This window comes from Buteo buteo, chromosome 23 (genome assembly GCF_964188355.1).
Source record: "Buteo buteo chromosome 23, bButBut1.hap1.1, whole genome shotgun sequence".
In the NCBI taxonomy this organism is placed as follows: Eukaryota; Metazoa; Chordata; class Aves; order Accipitriformes; family Accipitridae; genus Buteo; species Buteo buteo.
Genome location: NC_134193.1, coordinates 5,059,358 through 5,083,329, shown reverse-complemented (window position 1 = coordinate 5,083,329; position 23,972 = coordinate 5,059,358). Strand labels below are relative to the sequence as shown.

Genomic DNA, 23,972 nt, shown 5'->3' with positions numbered 1-23,972 from the left:
CCCTGAGATGACTTCCTGCGTTAGGCCTGCAAGCCCCTATTACCATTAGCGACAGCTTCGCTTCATCTCACAAACAAGCATGAAAAATTGAGCGCTATAAAGATGGCACTATAAAAAAAAAAAACAACCAAAAAACAAAAAAAGAGGCAGAGGAAGAGAGAGGGAGACAGCTCCTGGCAGGTGAGCTCCCACGTGATTTACTCTCCTGACCAAGCATGGCTCTTTCATCTTGTCCTCCTAAATCAGGATCCTACAGGAAGGTTAACAACACCAGAAAGAGCAACGCGGTTAGTTGAGAGCTGCCACTCTACATCAGCGGGGGCGGACATGAGCGTTTATCCCTGGGGTTCATCTGAGCCCATGGCACGGCCCTGGAACGAGCGGGGAGGGAAGACAGCAGCGAGGCAGGACACGGGACCACAGCAGGAGACGCGGGAAGCGGGGAGGCAGGCGGGCCGGTGGCAGCTGGGGCAGCCCGAGTCAGTTCGTAATGGAAGATGGCAGGAAGAAGGGTAAAGACCTTAGCTCCGGGACTAACAGACTGCAGCGGCAGGTAGGAGGGGCGGTGTGTTGTACAGGTGTGACAGTAACAACAGCGAGTGTCGGGAGGGAGCGGCACCTGAGCGGGGGGAGCAAGCAGAACACAGACAAAAGGAGACATTAAAGGAAGGCAATGGCTTATGCAGCAGTCCCTGCTCCTCAGCAGCTCCAGTCTTGGCTGGTTTTGGCTACAGGGGCACTCCTGTACTGCAAACCGCAGGTAACCTACAGATCTTACTGCGGCTCTGCAGGGTTTGCACGTGGAAGCTGTGCTGGACCCAGCAGGGCACTTAAGCCCCATCCCACCCGGGCTATTTCCACTTCTGCTTGCCCTCATCCTACCAGGGGAAGGCCTAACCCTGCAGCAGGACTGCCAGCAGAGCCACGGACACTACAATATCAGCTACAGGCACCTTGTCTGCATCTGGGCTCCCCCCACCACCAAGGGGGAGGTTTAAGCATGTGGTGCCCAAGAGAAATCCCAGCTCAGACCATGCAGATCGCACCCGGCTCGCGCATACGTACTGCAGATTTCCTCATGCCGGCTCGCGGTTTAGGCACCGGTTTGGAAGATTTTGTTTCAATCATTTCTCCTGCTCCAGCACCCAGAGGCTTTGCTCTCTGGGCTTGAAGGGCCAGCTGGTAGGCAACCTCAAATGCCTGCCCCAACGTAAGGATGATCTCGTAAGTCAGGTTCTTCGGAGAGAACACAGAAAACACAAAGTCATTAGGTGCATACAAGCTACCTTGCCCTGTGCAGAGTCCATGCGCTCAACAGCTTGTTCTGGAGATGCAGACCTCGGCAGAGCCCACCACCTTTCCGTTAGCAGGTCGCATCCTGCCGTATCCCTGGCAAAGCCGCTGAGCTCCTGCCCTGCGGGGGAGCTGGCAGTGAGCTGCCTCCACGCTTGCATAGCCTCGGCTGGTGGGACCACCTGCGAGCCTGCTACAGCCCCGCAAGCATCGCGGTTTAGCAGCGTTTTGCATTGTAAAGAGAAAAAGCCAAAACATCTTGTACAGCTGATTCTGCCCAAGAATAAAAGCAAGTTATGCTTCCACTCTCGGTGAATTAAAAGGCTGTTAAATCAGCCTATTACACTCAACATAATTGAGTGTATTAGGGTTTTGTTCACAGCATATTCCCCAGGAGGGAAAAACTCCTGCCCTGCTTTATTCAGCACTGGAGACTGCAGTAATGAAGCCAGACAAATATTCTCTTTGTCGACAGAGCTCCAAAGTAAGAGCATTTTGAGCCAGGACTCTGAAAGGAATATTTTATGGTAGAAACTGGTAAGAGAGTCCTAGAACAGACCAGATCCTGGTCTATGACTCGCCAATAAAGCTGAACAATGAAACAAGTGGACTGCAAAGGACTACAGCGTGCTGTGAGACAAGATGTGATAACCCACTCACCACATCCACGGTGCTGAAGACATGGCAGTAGTGGTGGCTGGTCTGCAGGTCCTTGGTGATGTAGGCGAACGTGCAGAGATCCTCGGGGTCCTGAGCAGCGCAGGAGATGTTCCGGATCTCGTGCTCAGCAATGACATTCTGCCGGGGTCAACCACAAGCACCCGTCACCCTTCTGGGGATGGCAAATACACCCAGCAAATGGTGGTTGTGGCAAGCATGTACTGGGGGCAGGGAGCGAAACAGGTACTGGCAGGGAGGAGGAGTCTCCCAGCCAGACCAGTCCTAGCTCCCTCCCATGGTAGGAATAAATGGCAACACGGTCCACAAGCAGCCAGACTGCCAAGCCTTTGGCATTCAGGTAACCATCACCACCTTGGTGCTCTCCCATAGCCCTAGCAGCTCCTCAGCGGCTTCTGTAGCCACTAACTGTAACTTGCAGCCCCCCAGGCAGGTGGGACTGCAGGTCTTGTCCCTCCGGACACCAACTTCGAGGCATCTGAAGCTCACCTTGTTAGAGGCATCGATGAACTTCACCCCCTTGTACGTGATGGACAGTATTATGGTCGGGATCTTCTTCATGTGCTCTGTGGATTTCTTCAGAAACAAGAACATTCAAGTGACTAGTTGTGAATAAATGCTCCCTCCTTCACCACTGCCCCAGCCCACCCCAGAGACCTCCAGGCCACTGCCCCGCAACGGCAGGCTTTGGGGGTCTTGGACCAGGAGGAGGAAAGCCTGCTCTTGGTGGAAGCAGAGGGGAAGGAATGGGGACCTGAAGCAAACCCAGCACCCCTTTCCCAGGGAGAACGCCCATTCTCTCACTGCACAGACCTTCCAACTATGGGGAAAAACGCTGGAGAGGGGCAGTTCACCAGCGACAGTGGCACAGCCTGTTAAGTAGCCTGGGCCCTTGCTCTGCACAACGGCAGCCTGCAGGGTTTGGCTAACCACAGCTTCACTAAGACCTCCCCATTCCCTTCTCCACATCATCCACCACAGGCTGTGGGCAAACCCCCCCTGTCCCTGTGGCTTCCATACCCTCATCTTGGCACAGGCATCCTGCGTAGACTCTGTCCCTCGAAGGTCTTTGATCAACATGGAGCCCAAGTACTGTTTGGAAGAGGGAGAGATGGTAAAGGCTTCACGCAGGAAACCCTGGCAAACCCAAGGCAATGCCATGGCCCCGTGAGTGGCCAGCAGCCATGGCTGGCGAGGGACAGGTCACCCAGGGAAGAGCAGGAAGCGTTGACAACCCCACACACAACAACCTGACCCCAGAGCCTCCTCGTCCTTGCCACCCCCACAAGCCAAAAGCCACTTACATTGGCCTCGTACCCGCAGGACTCGAAGATGAGCTTCTCTGGCTGGTGCTGCCAGTTTTGGACTGGGGCGTATGGGGCAGCCAGGCTGGGGGGGCGCAGGGTCAGCTTTGACTCCCGACGGTCCTCCTGGAAGGGAAGAAACATGGATGTGACGCCACAACAGGGCCAATATGGATTAAAACACGGATCCCAGGAGGGTTCTTCGGGTTGACAGAATTGAGGTTCGCAATGGCCAAAACCCCACAGGGGCTGGGAGGAGGCAGCATGCTGCGGGTGAAGGTGCCAGCACTCATGGAATTGCGAGTCACCCACTTTCAAGGTGAGACTGAGGCATAAATGAGCTGCTGGCTCTAATGCTTGAGCCAGCAACAGCGTGCAAAGCTGCGCCTGACCAGCTCCCTGTCTCTCCATGCATCGCCCTAACTCCTCGCTGGCTCCAGAGAGGGGGGAGCCTGCACTAAGCTGTGCAGCGGGGCCCCCAGGACACACAGAAGCACCCACTGACCTGTGCTTTGTAGCGCTCAGCTCTGGAGTAGGGAGCAACCTCGGTGCCACGGTCATGTTGCCTCTTCCCAGTGTCCCCGGAGGGCAGCAGGAGATCGGCAGATCTGCCCGTGCAGGAGTCGTTCTGGCTCAGGGGCGACGATGTCTGGGACATCAAGTCCTGGCACTGAAACAAGCAGACACCACGAACCGTCCTGGTCAGCCTGTGCTGCAGACGTGCCCACCCCTCGCTCCCCTTTACAGTGTCCAACACAAAAGGTGCAACGAGCAGAGTTAATGGGCCTCTGCCTCAGCATCATCAATCACACCATTTATTTTCTGCACGATACCCCTGATTTGCTCCAGGATGGTTTCAGGCAGGTATACAGCCCTTTCTGCCGAGCATGCCTCTGCCCCCTGTGAGCTCATCCCAGGAGGGCAGGAGACATGCTGAGCTGCGGGCAGGGTGTTTATAGAGGAGCAGACCCCACTAAAGCACTAAGCAAAGCACTCAAAGCCACTGATGATCAGCCACCCCAGGAGAAAAGCCCTGGGAGCCCAGCAAGAGATCAGCCCAGATGCCTGACAGCCTGGCTCTTACTGCAGGCAAGATTCACTGCCTGTACGTGCCAAGCGGCCCAGCAGACAATGCGGGAAGCTCACAGCTGCAACACGCATTAGTCCTATTCAACGGACTTGCTTAATTTGCCATTGACGTCCTTCCGCTCCCCACGCCGGAGCCAGGCGCTGGATCGCACCAGCTGTAGCACCAGGAAATGCTGCAAATGGCCCATTCTCTTACACAGCCTCCCCGTCCAGCATATCAATCAGTTGATGCCGCACCAAAGGACTCCTCTCCCCCCCACCAACAATCCCGCCTTTAGTCTCATCGATCTCAAGAGGACATTTCAGAGAAGTGCAGATCCTCAGCTGGCTGCTGCCCGTCCAGGTTTTTGTTGTCTGAAACGGGGGTGGTTGAGCAGCAGGGGAAAGGTGTGGGGTTTGTACATGGCCCCCTCCCGGCTCCTGAGCACGCTCTTCAAGTACAGTACCAGTGTGAACCTTCTCTTTTTGCACCCGAACCCCAGTTCCTAAAAAATCCAGTGTGAGCAAAGCAGGGCACAGGAGCCCAACTTGCTTCAGATAAGACTGTTTTGGTTGAAAAGCCTTGGGAATCCAAGGCAAAAGGGAAGAGCTCTGCAGCAGGGCAAGGACCAGATGTTTGGGATGGGGAAACTCCAATCACTCCCAATTCCTGCTCCAGGAAGCTGATCTGCAAACACTGGGAAGAAGCAGCACGAGACACTTGCCCTCTGTGGCATGCCGCCCCACTCCCGAGCTCACAGGTTAGCTCCAAGTTCAATGGGTTTTGCCAAACTCAGCTCTCAAATGTCAGTTTTCAGGAAGAACGGCGAACGTGACAGCTCCCCTCCCAGCCAACCCCGATAACGAAGGGCCTGACATCCAAAGGCTCCCACTCCCGCAGCAAAAAATCAACCTCTGCAAATCACGTTGAGTGCTATTTGGCAGCGAGAGCAAGAGCTCTAGAGAAGCCCAGCCGGCCTAGGGAGACAGATCTGACTCCCAACCGGCACAATCAAAATACCAGGTCCCAGCTGCATCCCATCTCACCAGCTGAGCCATGTCACACTCCTGCCTGCAGGAAGTCGGCCTTGAATCTGGCCAGGAAACAAGGGGAAGAAAGTCAGCTCAGTATTCCCCTTCATGCAGAGCACAGAGGCAGGAGTAGTGCCCTGCTACCCATTCAGTGCAGGCACCCACCTTGCATGGAGGCACCTGATCCGAAAGAGCTGCCTGACATTTCCCATGGGGCAGCCATCCAGAATTTGACCTGCAAGGGCTGAATATTATCTTCTCATGCTTATTTCAATAGCAGGGCCATGCCTGTGCGAGTATTTGCCCTTTGGGTCACTGAAATTGATAAGGTGAAAAGCTGAATGGATACAAATGGCCACGTTAAGATTTCTTCCAGCACTGACTTGTTCGCACACTTCAGCTTTGTTTTGCACATGGAAGAGGGAGTTTGACCCGCAAAGAAGAAAGCTAAGAGTTGGTAAACTTGTCCGACACTTCAGCTAGAGCATGTCTGTCCAAACAAATGGTGATGTTTGCTGGTGAGGGGCCCAGCCATAGCAGAATTTGTACAGCACAACATCAAATGTGTAATTTGTTTTTACTCTGCCCAAGTGCTCCAGGTGCTCTGGCCAAGTCAGAGCCAGCCTGGCTGTTACGTTTCCCAAGTTCTGCTTGATGATGCTCAGAGTGGGAGTATTGGGCTCTGCACCATCTCCGGCAGCAGCCAAGGTGCATCCATGGGAACTATTTAACACAAAACACTCCCTCCTCCGCACAGCCAGATGTGCAGTTGCCTCAATGCTTCAAGAACTTTCTTCTCAAACCACCAGGTATCTGAGAACCAGGAGTAACCCAAGCTTCCAGGTCAAATCGATTTGTTTTAATAAGAAACAAGCCATTTAGGTTTTACCCTCTCCTTTTAAAGAGCAATGCAATTTTCAAAGATCACTCTCTATGCTTACTACTCTCAATACTTACCTTCAAAGGAGTTTTAACTTAAATATTGACATTGTAAGGGTTTTTTTTTCCCCCTTTTTTATTGATTTTGCTAGGCAGAACATCCCCTGCATGAAAGCAGCAAAGTAAGGCTGAACGTGCCTCCTTCTCTGAGCCTGGATACCCATCCAGGACCTGAGCTTCTCAGTAAACATCCTCTACAGATCTGAGTCCCCCAGAGGTGATAGCTACTAATCAGAACGGGGACAATTATTCCTGACAGACCCGGGTTTAGCTCTTTGAAAGAAAGGGAGGAAAGTGAAGGAGAGCCAGGGCAGAAGAAAGCACCCTGGCCACTGCCGAGCACGCTCCACACAGACATATCACCCAGGCAGGGAACACAAACAGTGACTCACTCTCAGCTGCGAGAACCGCGGCGGCTTTGCCGGTGGCTCCTCATACGGTCTGTCTGCCAGGGAGGCGATGATCCTCTTCCGATGGCCGAGCAGATTCACTTTCAACACCTGCAGGAGAGATCACAGTCATTGTAGCCTTTCCTGCCCTCAGCATGAAGCAAAGCTTCCCCTCTTTGAGCAGTGCTGTTCCCATTTAACATGACTCCCTGCAAGTCACAGCCCCAGAGGGAACATGGGCAGGATGTCACTACTGTGGCAAGAGAAAGGCAATACTCACATTTACTATTTCAAGCTCCCAAAGGTTTTTCACAGTGTCAATAGAGCTGTAGCCACTCGAGAGGAAGGACTGAATGTAATCCTGCAGCCCCAAAGAGTCAAGCCATGCGGGAACTGAAGGCTGGCTGTTCCCATCACAGCCCAGGGGTTTCAACTGTAAAAGCACAAGAAAGGGGTTAAAAGCCCCAGGGGGCTGGGATCCCAAGGCATACAGCATCAGTTAAAATCAATTTAAAGGCCAGTATCATGTCCACTAGCAGCTTTAAGGTAAAAAAAAATCACTGTATAAACAGGGAATGCATGTAGGATCAATACTGGCAGGAAGGACAGCCACCCTCTCCCCAGCACAGTGTCATCCCATCCACATAGCCTGGTGGACCAACATACTCCTCCTCCCTGCTATTCCCAAAACCCTTCCCTCAGCCCCTGTGATCCCTCTTTGGGTCACAAGGATGTGGCTAGAGTCACAGGGACTGGCTTTTGTCTTCTCTGCTTTTAGAGCTGAGCTGGTCAACGCCCTGTCCCTACTTTACATGACGGGTGTTGGTGCTGACCTTTGGGAGGGAGCGAGCAGCCTGGAGGAGCTTCCGACGGTGCTGCGGATCGCTGATCCCGATGTCCCGAAGGTCCTGGTCTTCCATGACATTACAGCCCTGTGGGGACAGGAAGGAGCGACATGGGAGCAGAGGGCAACAGAAGCCACATCAGGTGTGGGAGCAGAGATCGTGCACGTTACAGCACCCGCCTGACCTCACCTCCCAGCACGGCCCCACAGCAGGAGGAGGAGGAGGAGGAGGAAGGCTCCCAAGGAGGACAGCTTTGCCCCACGTACCAACCCCGGATACAGAGAGGGCTGACACGAAAGGGGCTGCGGCACACATCGCATCGGTGGGGCAGAGCGCTGCCATTCCCTCCCTCCCACAGCCCGCTCTGCAGCATCCTCTTCCAGCTGTTAGATTTCAGGCCATCGCTTACAGCAACCTTCCTGCTTGATGCACAGATGCTCTAAGCTCTGCGTAACAACGCCCAGGTAAAGCTCAGCCCCCCTCCATGTGTGGTGCCTGAGAAGGGGCACTCGGCTCTGCTCAGCTTCCCTCCACAGCCACAGAGAAATCTGAATTTCTTTCCGGGAGAGCAGGCAACCTGGCGAAGGTCACATTTATCCTCCGTCCCCCGGGCAAGGAGGCAGCCCACCCGACTCCGGCAGAGGTGTTCCAATCGCCGCACACCGCTCTGTTAAAGCCCATTTGCTGCCCACCCTTCCCCCTGCAGAGCACGAGTGGACACATGCAGAGCACACTGACTTTACCCCTCTCTTAAGAGCCTCCATCACAACCTGCTTCCCTGCCCCTCGTACCTGGGGAGAGCTCAGCGGGAAGCCCAAGCACATCTCCCTGTGGCTGGAAGAGCCACGCTGCTGTTTGACCGAGGGCTTCGGCTCGAGCCCGGATCCCCCCCCTCCCTGGACCTGCCTCCCTCTGCTCTCAGGAGAGTCACAGCTGAAGGTCTGAGCTGACAGCGCTTCGCTGTTCCACATTTTGGTTTTATAAGAGAAACCTAATTAAAATTGGCTGTTGGGCAATATGCTGCTGCAGGGGCATGCAGGCTGCGGGAACAGCGGGCTGAACGGCCAGGACTTCAGGAGGGAAAGACAAGGGGAAGACGGCCAAGTATCCTCTTCAAAGGGCAGCAAATATTTTATATTCCTTCCTGCTCCACACTTTCTGCAGTATTTCAGCACTTATGTTTTCTTAAGTACTACCTGCTTTAAATACAACAGCCAAACGTGAAAGCGGTGAGCTGCTCTCTGAGCAGCCGACCCACCTGAGCGTGACCCCACAGGGACAACGCTGCCTCCTGCAAGGGCAGAAAAGGAGGAACAGCCCTTCCCACTGCCCCTTCCACTCTCACATGCTCCTGGACAAGCACACAGGCCTATTAGCAGCCAGGGCAGCCCACAGGGAGAGCTTCCCTTTGGTGATGGCTTTATGAGAGTCACCGGGTGCATTTCATGGAGCCAGATACCAGTCCTGCAGCCAAACACCGGCCGGCTCACTCCCGGCAATGCCAGCATCCGCGTTGCTCCCGACTTGCTTGGTTTGTGCCTGGCCTACGACAGCACCAAGCCCAGGCAGCATCGCTCCCACCACTTCCATGGCCTGGTGTGATAACCGCTGGGTAGGATGCCACACGGCTCTTTGCCCCCGAGAGCTGCTCTTCCCCTCACCGCAGAGATAAGTGTTCAGAGAAAGACAAAATTAACGCTACAGGTAAGAGATGCCCAAGTCGCTGGGAGAGCTGCCCTCAGAGGCCAAACTGCAGAGAAACAATAATTTAGCAAATGACAGTGGCAAGTTAAAGCAGCGTGTGGCAGGGACGCAGGGCACTGTAGACACTCTGTGACCGCCAGCACCCACAGCACCGAGGCTCCTCTGCCTCCGTCCTCCCTTGGCAGGCAGGGATGCCCGACGCCCTCAATTCCTGGCAGGCCATGGGGGGACCGAGACTGCAGATCTGGAGCAGACAGCTGCAGTACGAAAGCATTTGTCTCAGAGTTCTTTAAAAAAGCAGAAAGAGCCGGGACTAAAGACCCTGCAGCCGATTAGGGTGGTTTGCTCCCTGTTTTCCAAAAGGTCAGTTTATAGCAGCAGGCTACAGCGCTGGTCTGCAGAGTCACTGCCAGCTGGAAAGAGCGACTGCCACTGCTTGAGATGGCACCGTGGGTGGGCAGCAGCTCTGCAGGGGCACGGGTCCACACTGATACCTGCCTTGCCTTTCTTGGATTGCACCCCACATCCTGCTAGCAAGGCCATGTGAAGCCCCTGGGTCTCACCTGAGTGGTAACGCTACACGCAAAGCTCTATGCAAGGATGTAACTATGTCACATAAACTGGTCTGTGCACCCCTCAATTGCATAATTAAAAAAAAAAAAAAAAAAGGCTTTTTGTCAGTTAAAGGCTCCAAGGGTGCCCATTTGGTGCAAAAGCAGCAGCAGGCTCCACTGCATCGAGAGCAAACGCCCTACGTGAGTGAAGTGGAGAGGCTGCCACTGACAGAGGCAGTGATCACTCTGGCTTGTTAGCAGCAGCATCACACAAAAAAAATGAAAACATCCCTCCCCTTTCTTGCTCACAAATTTTAAGCCAAAAAGCCACATTTAACATGCATTCCTGTAACAGCAGAAGATTGTGTACTCAGCTCAGGGGAAGAGGGAAAGGATTAAAGGTAGCTTAACTCCCCTGACATGCACCTTACCTGGCACAAGTGCTTTTGCATGTGACAGTTCTGCTACAGGGGCTGCCAGAAGGTCCTTGGGAGGCCGCATATGTGCGAGGAATTCATCTCCTAAAGGGAGATGTCTTTTAAAGGGCTTTTTTAAATGGACAGAAGATGGCTAGAGCAAATGATGGGATTTTTCCTATAAGCCTGAAGAGCAAAGCATTACTGCTCTGCTTGGGGGAGGCAAAAAGAAGCAGAGGAAGGGACTGACACACCGAAGTCCCTGCAGCAGGTTAACATCCCCAAAACCTGCAGTTCCCAACACCTCGGCCTGCTCTGCTCCCCCAACCTGCCCATCTTGGTGCTCTGCTGCTCAATTCCTCTGTAAGGAGCTGGGTGCCAGAGCTGCAGCAGGCGCGTGGGCTCAAGGAGGATGCTAGCAAGGGCACGGCTCACAGCAAACCCTTCACGCACCAACCAGGACAGCAAGAATCGTTTGCAGCCAAATGAGCTGTGACAATGGTGATGTGTAATTTTCACGTATGAAAATTAAACAAGCTTGCTGATCCTATTTACATTTTTACTCATGCTTATTTTCCAATGTTGAGCCTTTTTGGTGCTAATACACTTTAGCACAGCAATGCCTGCCTAGCACAGCCATGCTCCCAAACTAGCAGCACAGGGCTGTCAGCTCACGCTCTCCCAGGATGCCTGTTCTACGCTGACATGGCCAGTTACAGGCCCAAAGAAAGGCAATAGGTGTTCTCCCACTTTTGGCATCTCAAATTCAAGGAAAATTGCTTGCTGTGTAGCAAGGATACAAGCTAGTTAAATACTGTAAAGCCCGCAGCTTTCGCGAACACTCCTTATTTTTATGTGTCACATTAAATTCCCTCAGTGTCAGCCCATATTCTCAGGGTACTTAACAAGGATAGACAAAGCATAGCAGCTCCAAATAAATCATTACAGTCTATTGTGCATGAGCCTCCGCTTAGAGAAATGTCCTTTAAACCCATCCGGATTTCATCTCCTATGAAAAAAATAATCTGCCACTAAAATAGATAATTAAATGCAAACACACTGGAGATCTTTTAACCTTTGCCAGTGGAACAGATGAGCTGTTTAAACCAGACTTTAAACCTGTTTGCATTTAACATGCCGTTCAGACAAAAGCCAAGGGGCAGAAATGGTCCGCCTGGGCCACCGCCGCCACCTGCCTCCGAGCCACGCTCCTCCGGCGCATCAATTGCCACAGGTTTGGTTAGAGCCCTGCTCTCTGCTCCGGCTCCTGTGCTTGCAAAACCACCTCTCTGCTCAATCACCAACTGATGACTTAGCATAAAAAGCCCCCTAAGCAAGCAGGGTTCCCAGCCACGGAGACCCAGCTGGGGTCTGCTGCAGCTTTCGTCCTTCCCCGCCTCTCCCAGCACATCTCACTCGCTTCTCACCGCCAGCCCCATCCTTCCCGACCTCCGCACCACTGGCTCATGCCGGGCACTGGGCTGATGAAGGGTCTTAGGTCTGTCCCCGAACCAGGCAAGAGCCATGTCTTTGCTGTATTGAGGAGGGGACCGCAGATGTCCACACCCAGCAGCTCACGGAGAAAAAGGGAACAAGGCATTCATCACCGAGAGGAAACAAAGCTTCTTCGTTACAAAGGGCTGCTCAAAAGGCAGATTGCCTTGATGCAGGGCCGCAAAATTTCAGAAAAAATGCTATGAGGATTTGTGAGGGTTTTTTTGGGGGAGTTCGGTTTTGATTTTTAAACAATATCCCAATAGAGGTTTTTGTTTGCTCATTTTTGTTTTTTTTTTTCTTGTTTTTTTTTGTTGCTTTTTTCTAAATAAAGGTCCCCTTTGGTGCTGACACAGGTCAGCAACCAGGTCAAAAGATGCCATCTCCCAAGTGCCCCGCTGGAGGCTGCAGAGCAGTCCTGGCAGCCTGACCCCAGGCTCGCGGTCAGCCCCTCTCCGGGTCCTCTGAGGACGATTTCAGCAGATGTCCAAGGCAGGGCAGAGGAAAGCTCCCAGGGACTCGCTCTGCTCTCAGCCCAGTCCTCTAGGATCCTCCAGCAGCAGCCTCAGAAATGCCAATTAGAATCAAATATACTTCCAAAGACGTATTTCAGACTTTATTCGTTGTGACAAGTGCTTTTTACCTTGTGCATTTCTCCCAGCTGTGGGGCTGCGGAGCAAGCGCAGCTCAGGGCTGCACCCGGGCCAGAGCTCTTGCTTTCACCCATGCTGGGGGAGCAGGGGACATCCGAAAGCCCCGTTCATCCCAACACCTCACCGTTTTCTCCTCGCTTCCATCGGGAACTAGCTCTCACCATTTCCTGCACTGCAGGTGGTTTGTTCCTAGAACACGCAACCTTGCGTTAATCCAGATTTTAGTACAGCGCACACGTTAGTCTTGGTAGAAAAATCTTTGGTGATTTTTTTATTCCCAGAAGAGCTGGGATGATCCCTTAAAAAAATCCACCAGGAAGCAGAGGCTGAAATTTTCTTTGCAAGGGACTGAGGAGCACAATCTCCCCCCTAAGCTTCAGCTGCACACACGTGTGTTTGGTCAAGGAAGGAGTATTTCTCCAGTGCAAGTGCATATACATCGGGGTGAAATGCATCACCCAGATGAGTCTTCTCCTCCGCTCCCACTGGCAATCCAAAGAGCCTGAACGATCAGCCCAGCTGCAGACATCTGAAATTGGGCAAGGTGAATCCCACTCCCTGGGTCCAAACTGGCAGAGACTTGCTGCCAGACAGTCCGGAGGAGCTTTCATCCCCCAACCTGGCCTGCAGCTTCCTCAGAGCTGAACAGAGCTCCCTCCATGGAAAGGCACAAATACGCACGACCAAGAGGGGCACCTCTGCACCCCATTTCTGCCCTCCGCATTGCCCCAAAGGAGGGCATAGATCTGCTAGTGACCCGCATCCTTGTCTGGGCTGCCCCAGGGAGCCCCAAAAGATGCTGGTGCAGCCGACCTGCCTGCAGAAACACAAGCTTTTAGAGAAAGGGTCTGCTTTAGTCATGCTTCACATCTTGCACTGTAATTAAACAGCCTGCAAGGCTCCAGGTTTCTCATTAAAAGGAAAAAAAAAAAAGCACAGTCAGAGGTTACACTGTAGGAAGGTAGCGTCCCCTCCTGCTAGTTAGGTGACCCCGAAGGCAAGCATGCCAAAATCAGAGCTGCTGAAATCTGCCAGCAATCCTCCTCCAGCAGGGCACTCTGCAGGCACTTAACTACCCAATTTTCAGATGCTGCTTCTTGCACAGAGCCTGGCTTTGGTCCATTCTCTCTTTCCAGCTAAGGAAAGGCCCTGAGGCAAAGAAAGTTTCATATAGGACGCGCAGTCTTATCCAGCCAGCAATGCAGTTTAATGAATCCCGACTGTCTCACTAAGCTCACGCTAACACAAGTGCTGCCTCTGTTACTAAACCCTGTATTAGACAGGCGACGGACTGCAGGGAAGACTGGGACCAGAATGTGTTTGCTATTAAAAGCAACAGATGCAAAACCCAAACACAGCTTTTCCAGACTACAAAGGCTTCTGAAAACATCTATAGCAGAGTGCCTTCAGCTGCATGAGCCAAAGCATCCATTTTTTTCTTACATAAATGCATACAAAGCTCTTTCTTTTTTCCTCTCAGTACATTCAAGACAATTGCATCTTGTCAAGGATTTTGCTGCCACTGCTATTGCTTTACTTTTGGCAACCAAAAGCCTGGATGGGGGAGATGGAGATGCATCCAGCTCACCACAGACCCAGCCTAAACAGAGATAATGCACAGCAAGTCCTGAAAACAGAGGTTGCACCTTCCTTAGCCTCAACACCACTTCAATTTCTCCTTTGCAGGTGAAAAAAAGGATCCAGAAACCTCATTTTGGTCATCTTGGTACCGGCCAGCTGCAGCTTTCAGGAACTTAATGCAAGCAAGCAGTTCAGGGTTTGCAGTCCAGAAGATAGTGGCTCAATTACATGCCCAGCAAGGCGATTTGGTGAGCCCTGCGTGGCTCTGCCTGAGCTCCTGGGTGCTCCTGCTGCCAGACTTGTAAAACACCACTGGGCTTCACAGCCCTGCAGCCTCAGCCAGCAGCCCGAGGATAAGGGAAGGCAGCAAAATTCGGAAAGATGAGCTATAGTGAAGGTATATCTGGGAGCTGGCAAAGCCACCGCAGCCAGCAATGAGCTCCCTGTTCCCAAATCTATTAGTTAATGACGAAGCGCCTTCCTTCCCTGCAGGGCTTAGAGGTTGCACATTTGGCCTCATCCAGCCCCTCCGAGCTGTGTGTTCAAACCCATCCGAGCAGGGTGCTGGGAGTCACCAGCTGAGCCCTGCTCCCACTGCAGAGCCTGGCCAGCCTCGACCCCCTTACTGCAAAAGGGGCTGTATGAATCTGCACTTGAAGTAAAAAGCCCCGCTAATATATCTTGTTCAACAGGACAAGCGCAGCTAATGTCTCGTTAATGGACTAATTTATAAGCTTGTCCTAGAAACAAGCTTGCGTTCCGTCTGTATATCTGCATGATTTGTGCTTGGGGGCTTTTCACCTGAGACCCCTGGTGATAGCACAGAGCATCACCCCCTTTTACAGACAAAAAAAAGCGCTAAAACCTCCCAAAATAGAGCCTTGATTACAGGCAATGCTGAATACCTACAGCTCTGTCAGCCATCCCCGGCTGCTCAGCCCCTCCGACAAACCTGCACTAGTGGCTTATTTATCTCAGAGTAAGCTGATGACCCCAAAGCTGGGACCTGCACACCCCAATTTCAAAGCCGGGGGAGCAGCACTAGGTCACACAAATATGTACTTGTAATTGGCCTCATGATCCACAGGGTTTTGTGCCCTCCCTTAATGGTACCTGCAGTTTGAGATAGTTCAGTAGAAACTAGGGGAAAAGAAGTATTTGTTTAGCTAAGGGCATGACAACGAAGCCCTAGCTCTTCACAGAGCATTGACTGTGGAAAGGGTTCATATACAAAAACCTACAATAAATCCTAGATTAGCACACAGCCACTTCATTTTTGTTTAATTTTCTTCCCCATGCAGACTGGCAGCGTGACAATGGCAACGGAGGGAATCGGTCATGGTTGTCAAGTTCAGGCAATTTTATTGAGAGAAAAAAAAATTAACTGCTACTTTAATGGCTTTTTTAATGTTTATTGGGCCTGGAGCTACTAATGAATCAAATGTAAGTATCTTCTAAATTGCCAGTTCTGGTCCACCCACTTTGCTCCTCAAAATCCACTCCGAACTTGCTGCTTTCTGTGAAGTCCACTTCCATCACCTGGGGAGCTTCAGCGCAGCTCTGCCATGTTACCCCCGTCAGAGCCACGGGTGAGCACCCGAAATGCGCTCTCAAACCCCCGATCATTGCATCTCTGCTCTCACCATTCCCTTCCAGAGAAAACCCAAAGAACCATACCATTGTGGACAAAGCACAGTCCTTGTGAACCACCCAAGTAGCATCTGAAACCCACTGGAGAGCTGTCAAAAAAATTTCGTTTCATTGTATGAATCGATTCCCACTCAGACGCTTGGCAGAAACCCTCACACAAGGGTCCAATTCCACTCTTACAGGGTGTTCATCCAGGGCATCAAAATCAGTCTGGGGACCAAGGAAGAAATGCATTTCCATGAGGCTGGCAGCAGTGATAAACAGCAGACAATATCATGTAACCTGGCTGATGTACTCCCTGCCTGTGTCATAAAAATAAATGAAAGCCATTTCAGTAATAAATCTGCCAGCCGGCGTGAACCAGGCCAAAGAGATCCCCAAATCTGATGAGCAATCGTTAAAGGGTAGATTGCCAGCACGTCTAGGTACTAGCAGCATTTACTTCCACCCGCAGTGGCTCAACACACACCAATTTACAAGCTCAGTCACCGAACGCTGCTGCAGGGCAGAGCTTTGCAGCACAGGCTTTGGGAAGACCAAGCCCAGAACCAACCACTCAAGAGCTTCTGCCTGGATGAACAGAGCTTGCTTCAGCTTGGAACCAAGCCTACCTGCCCAGGCACAATCTATACATGGATGATTACTTGGGTCTATACTAAAGTATTCTCCAACAGCTCCAATCGTGCCAAGTTTTCTCTTTGTTTCACCAAGCGTAGAAGCAGTAAAACCTTTTCTGGGGGATCTCCGATAGGTCACCGTTCTTCATAGACCGTTACTGGGTGCAAAACACTACTGGAATATGTCAGTTAAGTTTTCCCCAGATGACTACTAAAAAATGACAAGTTTTATATGAAAATAGAGAAAAGCTCTGGGGCACACACATTCTCAGAGCATGCTAAAAGCCTGGCGGCTGCCCAGGGGACCAACATCTGCGAGCCAGGCTGGGTAGTTACAAAGTGGATCATGCAAAGCAGAGCTACAATTCACTGAGGACACCAGGAGATGCCCCATGCTCCAGCAGGGCAGGTATCAGGTAAAAATGAAGATCATGCAGATATCGGCCAGCACCCAAAACCTGGGGATTTGCAGGGCGAAGGAGACCCAGCTCCGTGCGCATCCCGTCCCTTGGCAGCTGGGAGGGTTGTCCTCGGACCCAGCCTGGCAGACACTCACCGAGCTGCACTTCAGCTCTGCTCACACACCAAGCCAATGCCTCCGCTCTACATTTTTATCAACCATTTGCTTGCACACAGACACACAGAGAAGAGAAAGGCTCTTTTATAACGAAGACCACTACAGGCTAATCTAACATGGCACTGAATTACATTTAATCAAATTAATGTCAGTACTCTAAATTATTTGTGGACACCCCGTTCTTCCAATGCCATCATTTTTCTACCACTTCTCCCCAGTTATAAAAAAAAATAAATAAAAAAACCCAGAGGAGCCCACGGCACTACACAAGTAGAACAGATTTCCGTTTCTGACGCTGTCTCATTGAATCAGCATTAGCTGCTTTCCACACACTCCATGGGAATCCAGGCTTGAACAATAAAAAAAAGCAATAAAAAATGGTTTATGTTCTGTTTTACCTGCTCATTTGTGAATCAAAATATCTTTGGACTGAATAAAAAGTTCAGCTACAGAATAATGGTACAATTGCCAGAGCATATGAGGTTTGCCCTTCTCAGATGTCAGCCTGAAAAGTTGTCTGGGGTAGCAGCAAACATTCAGCCCTCCAAGGGAAGGCAAAAGCTTTTGCAAGCATCTCAGACACGTTTATGGGGTCTGTGGGATCACAAAATACTGTAGTGAGGGTGCAGGTAATGGCATTTCCTTCCCTACTTCTGTGGGGGAATTCCACCATTAATTACTGCAATTCCTTCTTATTACACTGGCAACGTCCCTTCTTTTCCCAGAACAGCAGAGTCTGGCCTGGCCTTTGCCCCCAGGTCATTCCCATGTTTGCCGCGGGGCACTGGGATGCACTGTGCATCTCACGGTGCAAAACCAGTTTCCTGTGGACCTCCTGAAGGTGGCATCTGCTGCAGATGCACTGGTGATTGCAGGAGACATGACGGGACCAAGCTCTAGGAGCAGGAGAATCCCTCTCGGTCCATATTCTTGCGACATTTTCCTACTCTTACAGCTCCCCCGGCTCATTACCGGTCAAGGACAATTAAGTCGATTTATAGCACATTTTTCTGAATGGCACTGCTCACTCATTGCTACGGTTTTGTGATCTGACCTTTTCTTTTCCTCCTCTAGCGAAGGGCGAGGCAATGGGTCTCCTGAAACTCCATGCACACCCAAGGGCTGCATTCCTCCACGTGGGAGGTAGCAGGGCTGGCTTCTCTTGGGTGGTGGGGTATTCTTGGTTCATTAGTACTGTTAACATTTGGCATGCAATTCTGCTGAGGATTTTATTCTACTTGCAGAGCTGCATTTTTGCTAAGTCAAGGACAGCACAGCCAATGCCAGTAATACTCAGCTAGCAGCTTCAATTCGGTTATGTTTACCCATTGCACAAATAAACCTTTCCCCTCTAATGAAAGAATTCCAGTAGGCTGCGAAGCAGAGAAGGAGAATTTGAAGCACCATCTCCATTTTAGCTTTTTTTAATCCCCGGCTGGCTGAACAGACTGCTTTTCAAATTAAAGCCCCATATTAAAAGCAGAAGCTGAGTGTCATAGTCCAATTGCCCCGAGCCAGCAGTGCTGGCAGTGAAGGTCACTCAGTGGCAATGGAGAGGGCGAGCGAAAGAAGCTGCTCTCTTGGACTGTGGGGCTCATGCTGGAGGGTAACAGCAAGAAAAACAGGGAAAGTCGCTTTCCTAACATCGCCCATAAACACAACAAAGCAATGGGCAACTTAAAGGGAATATAAGAATTTCTCCTGACACAGAAATGTAGCCCAATATGCAGATGTTAGTATTTGGAAAGAGAACTCAGTCTTTTAGAAAACTAAGCTACCTAAATCCATCTTTTATAGCCTATTTCTTCCCTCAACCAAGCCAAAAGATTACACACAATCTGACTTCAGTCCCTTCCTAGAAACGCATACACCAGCAAGTAAGCCTTAATGTCACGTCAAACTGATGTTTAAATAATCCTGCTGACTTGTGTTAGCAATATCCACCCTTGACTGAAGTCAATACTTGATCAAGATCTGAACTAGTCATAAATGTTCTTGTTTTTGCATTTGACTGTGAAACCGGTCAGCGTCACCAAGATGCTCTTGCGTGCCATATCAAATGCTGCAGCATTTTGTTTTGTTCTGCAGATTTAAAAAGAATTTTACATCACAGAAACACTGATAAAGAAACTCTGCTTTCAGTGCCGGAAGAAAGTAACACACCAGTGAGGCCCGTGCTGCAAACTCAGCCTGTCTGCAGCGTCCCATCCCAGCTCCAGTCTCTAAAATGCCTAGTAGCTGTGTCCAGGCAGGATGACAGTCATTGCATTTATGCATTAACACCTGTGATTCCCTTCTTACCACGGTTGCGCTGACTTGTTCTTTCCTGATAACCAATTCACAAGCCCTCAAAAATCTCTGCAAGTTCCAAAAGTGAGAATATTCCGAACAAGCCCTGTCTGACACCACTCAGAACCAACTGGTACTACAAGTGATACTCTATTATTTGTCCTGAATTCCCCCAAAAGAGAAACAGCACTGGTAAAGACACGTACACATGAGGAGGGTCAGTCCTGACTGCGGTCATCACTCTCTTACTGAAGCAGACCTGAACTGCAACAGAAATTTTTAGTTTGCTGACAACTAAAGTGCTGATCTTGCAAGCTTGTGGGCAAGGGGTCCTGCTGAAGCACGAGGCCTCCAGCTATAAGTTACTAAAACCTTGTCCCAGATGCAGAGCTGGAATTCTCAAGAGCAGAGAAGCCTCTGCTCAACATTCACAGCCCACCCTAGCTATCTGCTAAAATACACTTCTAACTTCCCTTTTTATAGGAAAACCTGTAAAATGTTCATGGCTCACATTACGGTTTACATCTCCAACCCTGCCTCTTCAATGTAAACCTGTGAAAACTGCAGGTCTCCAAAGTCTCTTTCAGCTGTCAATGCTGCCTGTTAAAGCGTACAAGCAGACCCCGAGAGAGGGAGCAGGATTATTGCCTCCTTCCCACTCACCCGTTCTCCTCGGTGCTGCTGGAGATGCAGCTTGCACAGAGCTATCATCAGCAAGACGACCGGTCGCACGTCCAGAGAGCACAGCTAATCACCTAATAATAAATCTCTGGATTTCTGAAAATAATGGAATTATTATTCTTGGAAACAATGCATGTTTCTGCCTTCCTAGATTAACATCTAATTAAGAAGCCCAATATATTTACAGAGCACTTTTCAAAATCACTTTACCATACTGTGCGTTCATGAATCATTTCCCTTATCTGGGGGCACAAGGGCTTTGGTAATGCAGGGTGCAAATTAACACAAGAGCCAACTGAAAAAAACACAGGAAATTAGGAATCCCTGAAACCAGAACTGGCTGAAGCATGGGCTACAAAGTGCTAAAAAGCACCAGACAAGCTTCTGCACCCCCCAGTTTTTGTCTCTTACTAATTCTGTACTACCTACTGGGTAGACAGTATATTTGAAACATCTATTTCTCTTAAGAACAGCACCAAATGCCGCTGTGCCAGCAAACACCGGATTTCACCCAGTCCCCACTGCGGTTACAGGATATGCTCTTTGTTAGACCGTTTTCTTAATCCTGCTTTAAGTTACTATCTACTGCAGGCTGAGTATTCTTCATAAGCATATTAAAGAGCTCTTCTTCTAGGACGCTGCCCCTGTTTTACAGCTGTACTATCACTACGCATCTAACAGTTTGCTCTTGCAATGTTTTTCTTGTCTACCCAACGTACGAGCCGCTTGTTCGCTCACAAATGGGCATCTGTGGACTCAGGCAGCAAAGGGAGCATCCTCGGCGTACTGAAAAAACCCCGCAGCGCTATATGCAGGGAGTAATGCAATGTGAAATCTTACACGGGAAATGTTTCCGTATCAAAAGACTCCAACTTCTTAATTTTTGTGACTAAAACTTAATTAGCCTCATAGCCCATCTGGCAATTTGCAAACCATTACCCAGCATTCTTTGGACCTTGAAATATTTAACATAATGAGGCCCTAATAAGGACTAATCCTTTCACAGAAACTGTTTAACTCTAGGAAAATAATGCCACTTAGTTTGAAATATTCTTCGTTAGCGATTGGAAGTGGCAGTTAATAAAGAAATTGTTATGTAAAAAAAAGAAAAGGAATGGACAGCCTGCCATGCCAGGAGCCAAGAAACCAGGTCCTTTCAGTACTCACTGCACTAGCCAGCTTCAGTGTTTACAACAATTTTAATAATTCATCTAAGAACATCAAAATCACTACTCAAAACAAATTAACTACTTGTTCCTCATTTGTCCTATATCTGAAGGTTTTACTCCAACAACATCAGAAGCTGAAGGCAAGCAATGCCACAGAGGAAAAGATTCTTAATAATTAAACTTTCATACTGGGCTGACTGTATTAGCTTGAAGTTCCCAGGACTTGGATGAAAGGATTTAAAGCCAGTCTTGGCATGGGTGCCAGAGTCAACTTCCTAGTAAAAGGGATAAGCAGCAAAATGGAAATCCGCCAGGGCTTGCAGGAATTCTTTGTTAAATTATTTCACCTTTTAAATTTGAGAAGAATGAGCAAGGAGAGCAGCCCATTCCCTGAAACCAGCAGAAGCTGATCTCCTACACTGGGAGCAGTTACCCAGCATTGGATAGGGAAGAAAAACATCCAGCCGTGAACAATATTAAAAAGCAATTCCTACCACATACACCATAAAAATCACATACTGAGACATATACAAGGAACCTTTTTTTTTCACCTTATAAATGGCAAAATTCTGCATCAGACAGTTCGCAACTAAGTGTTGCTATTTATTGCAAATAAGCATAGTCAATAAAAATCCCTGCTTCTGAGCCTTCAGCTCCTACCTCTCTGGGGACAAGTGGAAAGTTAATTTCCTTCCGTGCCGAGCAAGGTCTATCATCACACTTGTCAGGCAGGGCCAGAGTAAAGGCGTTTTTATCTGCTAACTGCTGGAGTGAGAGCTGCCCACTAATACCACAAAGGTCAAGACCCATCAGCAGAGGATCCCAAGCAGGGATCTATGGGGTATATTTCATTTAAATTCCTTGTACCATCTCCCAGAGCATCCCAGAAGTTTCAGCAGGCTGCCCCAGCATGCGGGGACGCTGAAACCTCACGCGGAGCCGAACGCACCTGCCTGAAGCACAGAGGGGTCCCAGTGGCCAAGGGTCCACCAGAGGGTTGGGACCAGCTGGGTGGGACACTGCGGGGGCCGGAGAGCCCCAGGAAGGGCTGGGGTGGGTTCGGGGAGCCACGACAGGAGCTGGCCCTGGCCCTGCACGGCTGCAGGTGGTGCTGGAGCCCGGCAAAGGTGCCTGGGGCTTGCACGGGGGGCAGCTCACCCCAAATCCTTCCCAGGGAAGAGGGGAGGTGCCACACACAGCCGTAGGAACAGGATACGGCAGAGGTAGAAGGGTGCGTGGCAAGACCATCGTCTGTCACCGACAGTTCCTCTACTGAAGGTGCATAAACCACAGTAAAATCCAGCTCTCTGGGGGAGCGTTGGCCCTGCCAGGCTAAGGGGAGACAAGGGGATAAGCTGCTTGCCCTGGAGGCCAGGAGGTATGGCTGGATGCTGCCACAGTATTCAGCTTACGGGGTGCTTGGAGATCCCACAACATTCAGAGGGACATTTATCCTGTTGGTCAGGTTGTTTTTTAAAAGCATAATTACATCCTGCCTTTAAGTACCGCTACTGACACTGCTCAGATGCGCGCTTTCTTGCACCTCCATCCATGCCCTATCCAGTCTTCCCTTCTTTCTCCAGCTGCCCCGCACGTCCCCTCACCACTGTCGGATGGTTGCCGTGTTTTCGGAAACCCCCTCACCCAGCTCACAACACAGCTGTCAAGCACACATCCTCCTGCGTCTCACCTCTCTGTACCATCCACAGTACCAAAGAGATGCCCTCACTCCCTTTCCAATGCAGGATATTACATTAGCCTGAATGGCTTCTCCAAAGTTTTACATCCAGTTTTAGAAATTCTTTATTTGCAAAACTTGGAGTCCATACTCAAAAAGCATTTAAGACATGCAGGAAGAACCCTCCTGCAGCACCAAGATTTTCCATCTTTGCAGTTCATCATTCCATATGAATTCTCAGATTTTTTTACACCATGCAGCTTTAAGTTTCTAGATGTTGGTTATTAAAAAAACCCCTCAACATTAAGCATTACCTAATGATTATCATCATTAGGTTTCAGAGCCAACGGTGTCAGTGCAATTAGGTACAGCTCATTAACATCCTGCCTGCATGTTTAGAGTAAGTATACTTCCAACAAGAGGTCTACCATCTCCTTCATAGTCCAGAACACAGACTGCTCAGTGATTTCTTCAAAACACTAACAAATTTCAGTTCCCATTTCTGGAGTAAATTGGATAGTAAAGATTTAGGGGGCAGAGTAAATAAAATTTTATATCAAATGTATAGTGAAAAAACTATAATACCCACATTAAATGTGAAGGTGAATGACCCTGACCCAACACAACCCTCATTTCTTCCCTTTGCCTAACCTTCTACACATCCCCAAGACTGTTCTGCTGCGCTGCAGAACCCAGATGTGCTCCGCAGCGGACACGGGATGTCGATAACAAGTAAAGGTTTGGCCAACACATTTGTTAGAGCCTGTGGGTCCCACCCAGCAACTTACCAGGAAGCGGACATCATCAAAGCCGTTCAAAAGCAGCTTACTCTCATATTGCTGCAGGCCAATGGACTCCAGCCACTCCCCGACACTCTGCTCCAGCATCCGCGAACCTGACGAGAGAGGAATCGGCAGACGCTTGAAAAGGGAAAAACCGTTAAGGCGGTAGCAGCGGCACTCTGAGGAAGACAGATGGCATTGCCACATCATAGTCATTACCATAAAGAAACTCAAAAAATTATGCTCAGAGTACAACAAATCAGCTGGCAGACAATTCCTCTTGTGTGCACAGACCATGGACAACAAGCTTCCAGTGCCTCTGCGGGCTCCGGGTTCAATTTGTATCCCAGTTAACACTCAGAAAAAGAAACACCTTGCCCGGGCAAACTGTTTAGAAGCACTCCTGGGACCATGACATCACATGCACTGCTTTCAGGGCTCAGGCGAGTTTCTTGCCAGGCAAACATATGAAGCCCAACCCCACAGGGATGCGGATCCACTCCTTGGCTCATCTGAAGGGGGCGGGAGGAGGGCAGCAAACTTTCACCCAAGGCATTCCCAGCCAGTCGTAGGTGCGAG

At 50.2% G+C, this 23,972-nt stretch overlaps 1 protein-coding gene across 10 annotated transcripts in view; it reads right to left on the bottom strand.

The window, feature by feature from the left end:
- ANKS1A (ankyrin repeat and sterile alpha motif domain containing 1A) overlaps window positions 1–23,972 on the bottom strand; it is a 112,178-nt gene that overhangs the window by 7,947 nt on the left and 80,259 nt on the right. For 9 of the 10 annotated variants that reach the window (XR_012654102.1, XM_075055236.1, XM_075055234.1 and 6 more), the window contains 10 exons: window positions 23,400–23,506; window positions 7,537–7,635; window positions 6,984–7,136; window positions 6,707–6,814; window positions 3,781–3,945; window positions 3,276–3,401; window positions 2,992–3,063; window positions 2,461–2,547; window positions 1,954–2,091; window positions 1,066–1,236 (listed from right to left, as the gene is read on the bottom strand). Coding sequence is in view for 9 of the 10 variants with exons in the window: in XM_075055236.1 (XP_074911337.1) it covers window positions 1,066–1,236; window positions 1,954–2,091; window positions 2,461–2,547; window positions 2,992–3,063; window positions 3,276–3,401; window positions 3,781–3,945; window positions 6,707–6,814; window positions 6,984–7,136; window positions 7,537–7,635; window positions 23,400–23,506 (1,226 nt within the window). In the remaining variant the exon portion in view is untranslated. Of the gene's footprint in view, window positions 1–1,065; window positions 1,237–1,953; window positions 2,092–2,460; window positions 2,548–2,991; window positions 3,064–3,275; window positions 3,402–3,780; window positions 3,946–6,706; window positions 6,815–6,983; window positions 7,137–7,536; window positions 7,636–10,237; window positions 10,707–23,399; window positions 23,507–23,972 lie in introns of those variants that run through there. The other variant, XM_075055243.1, reaches the window with a different exon arrangement.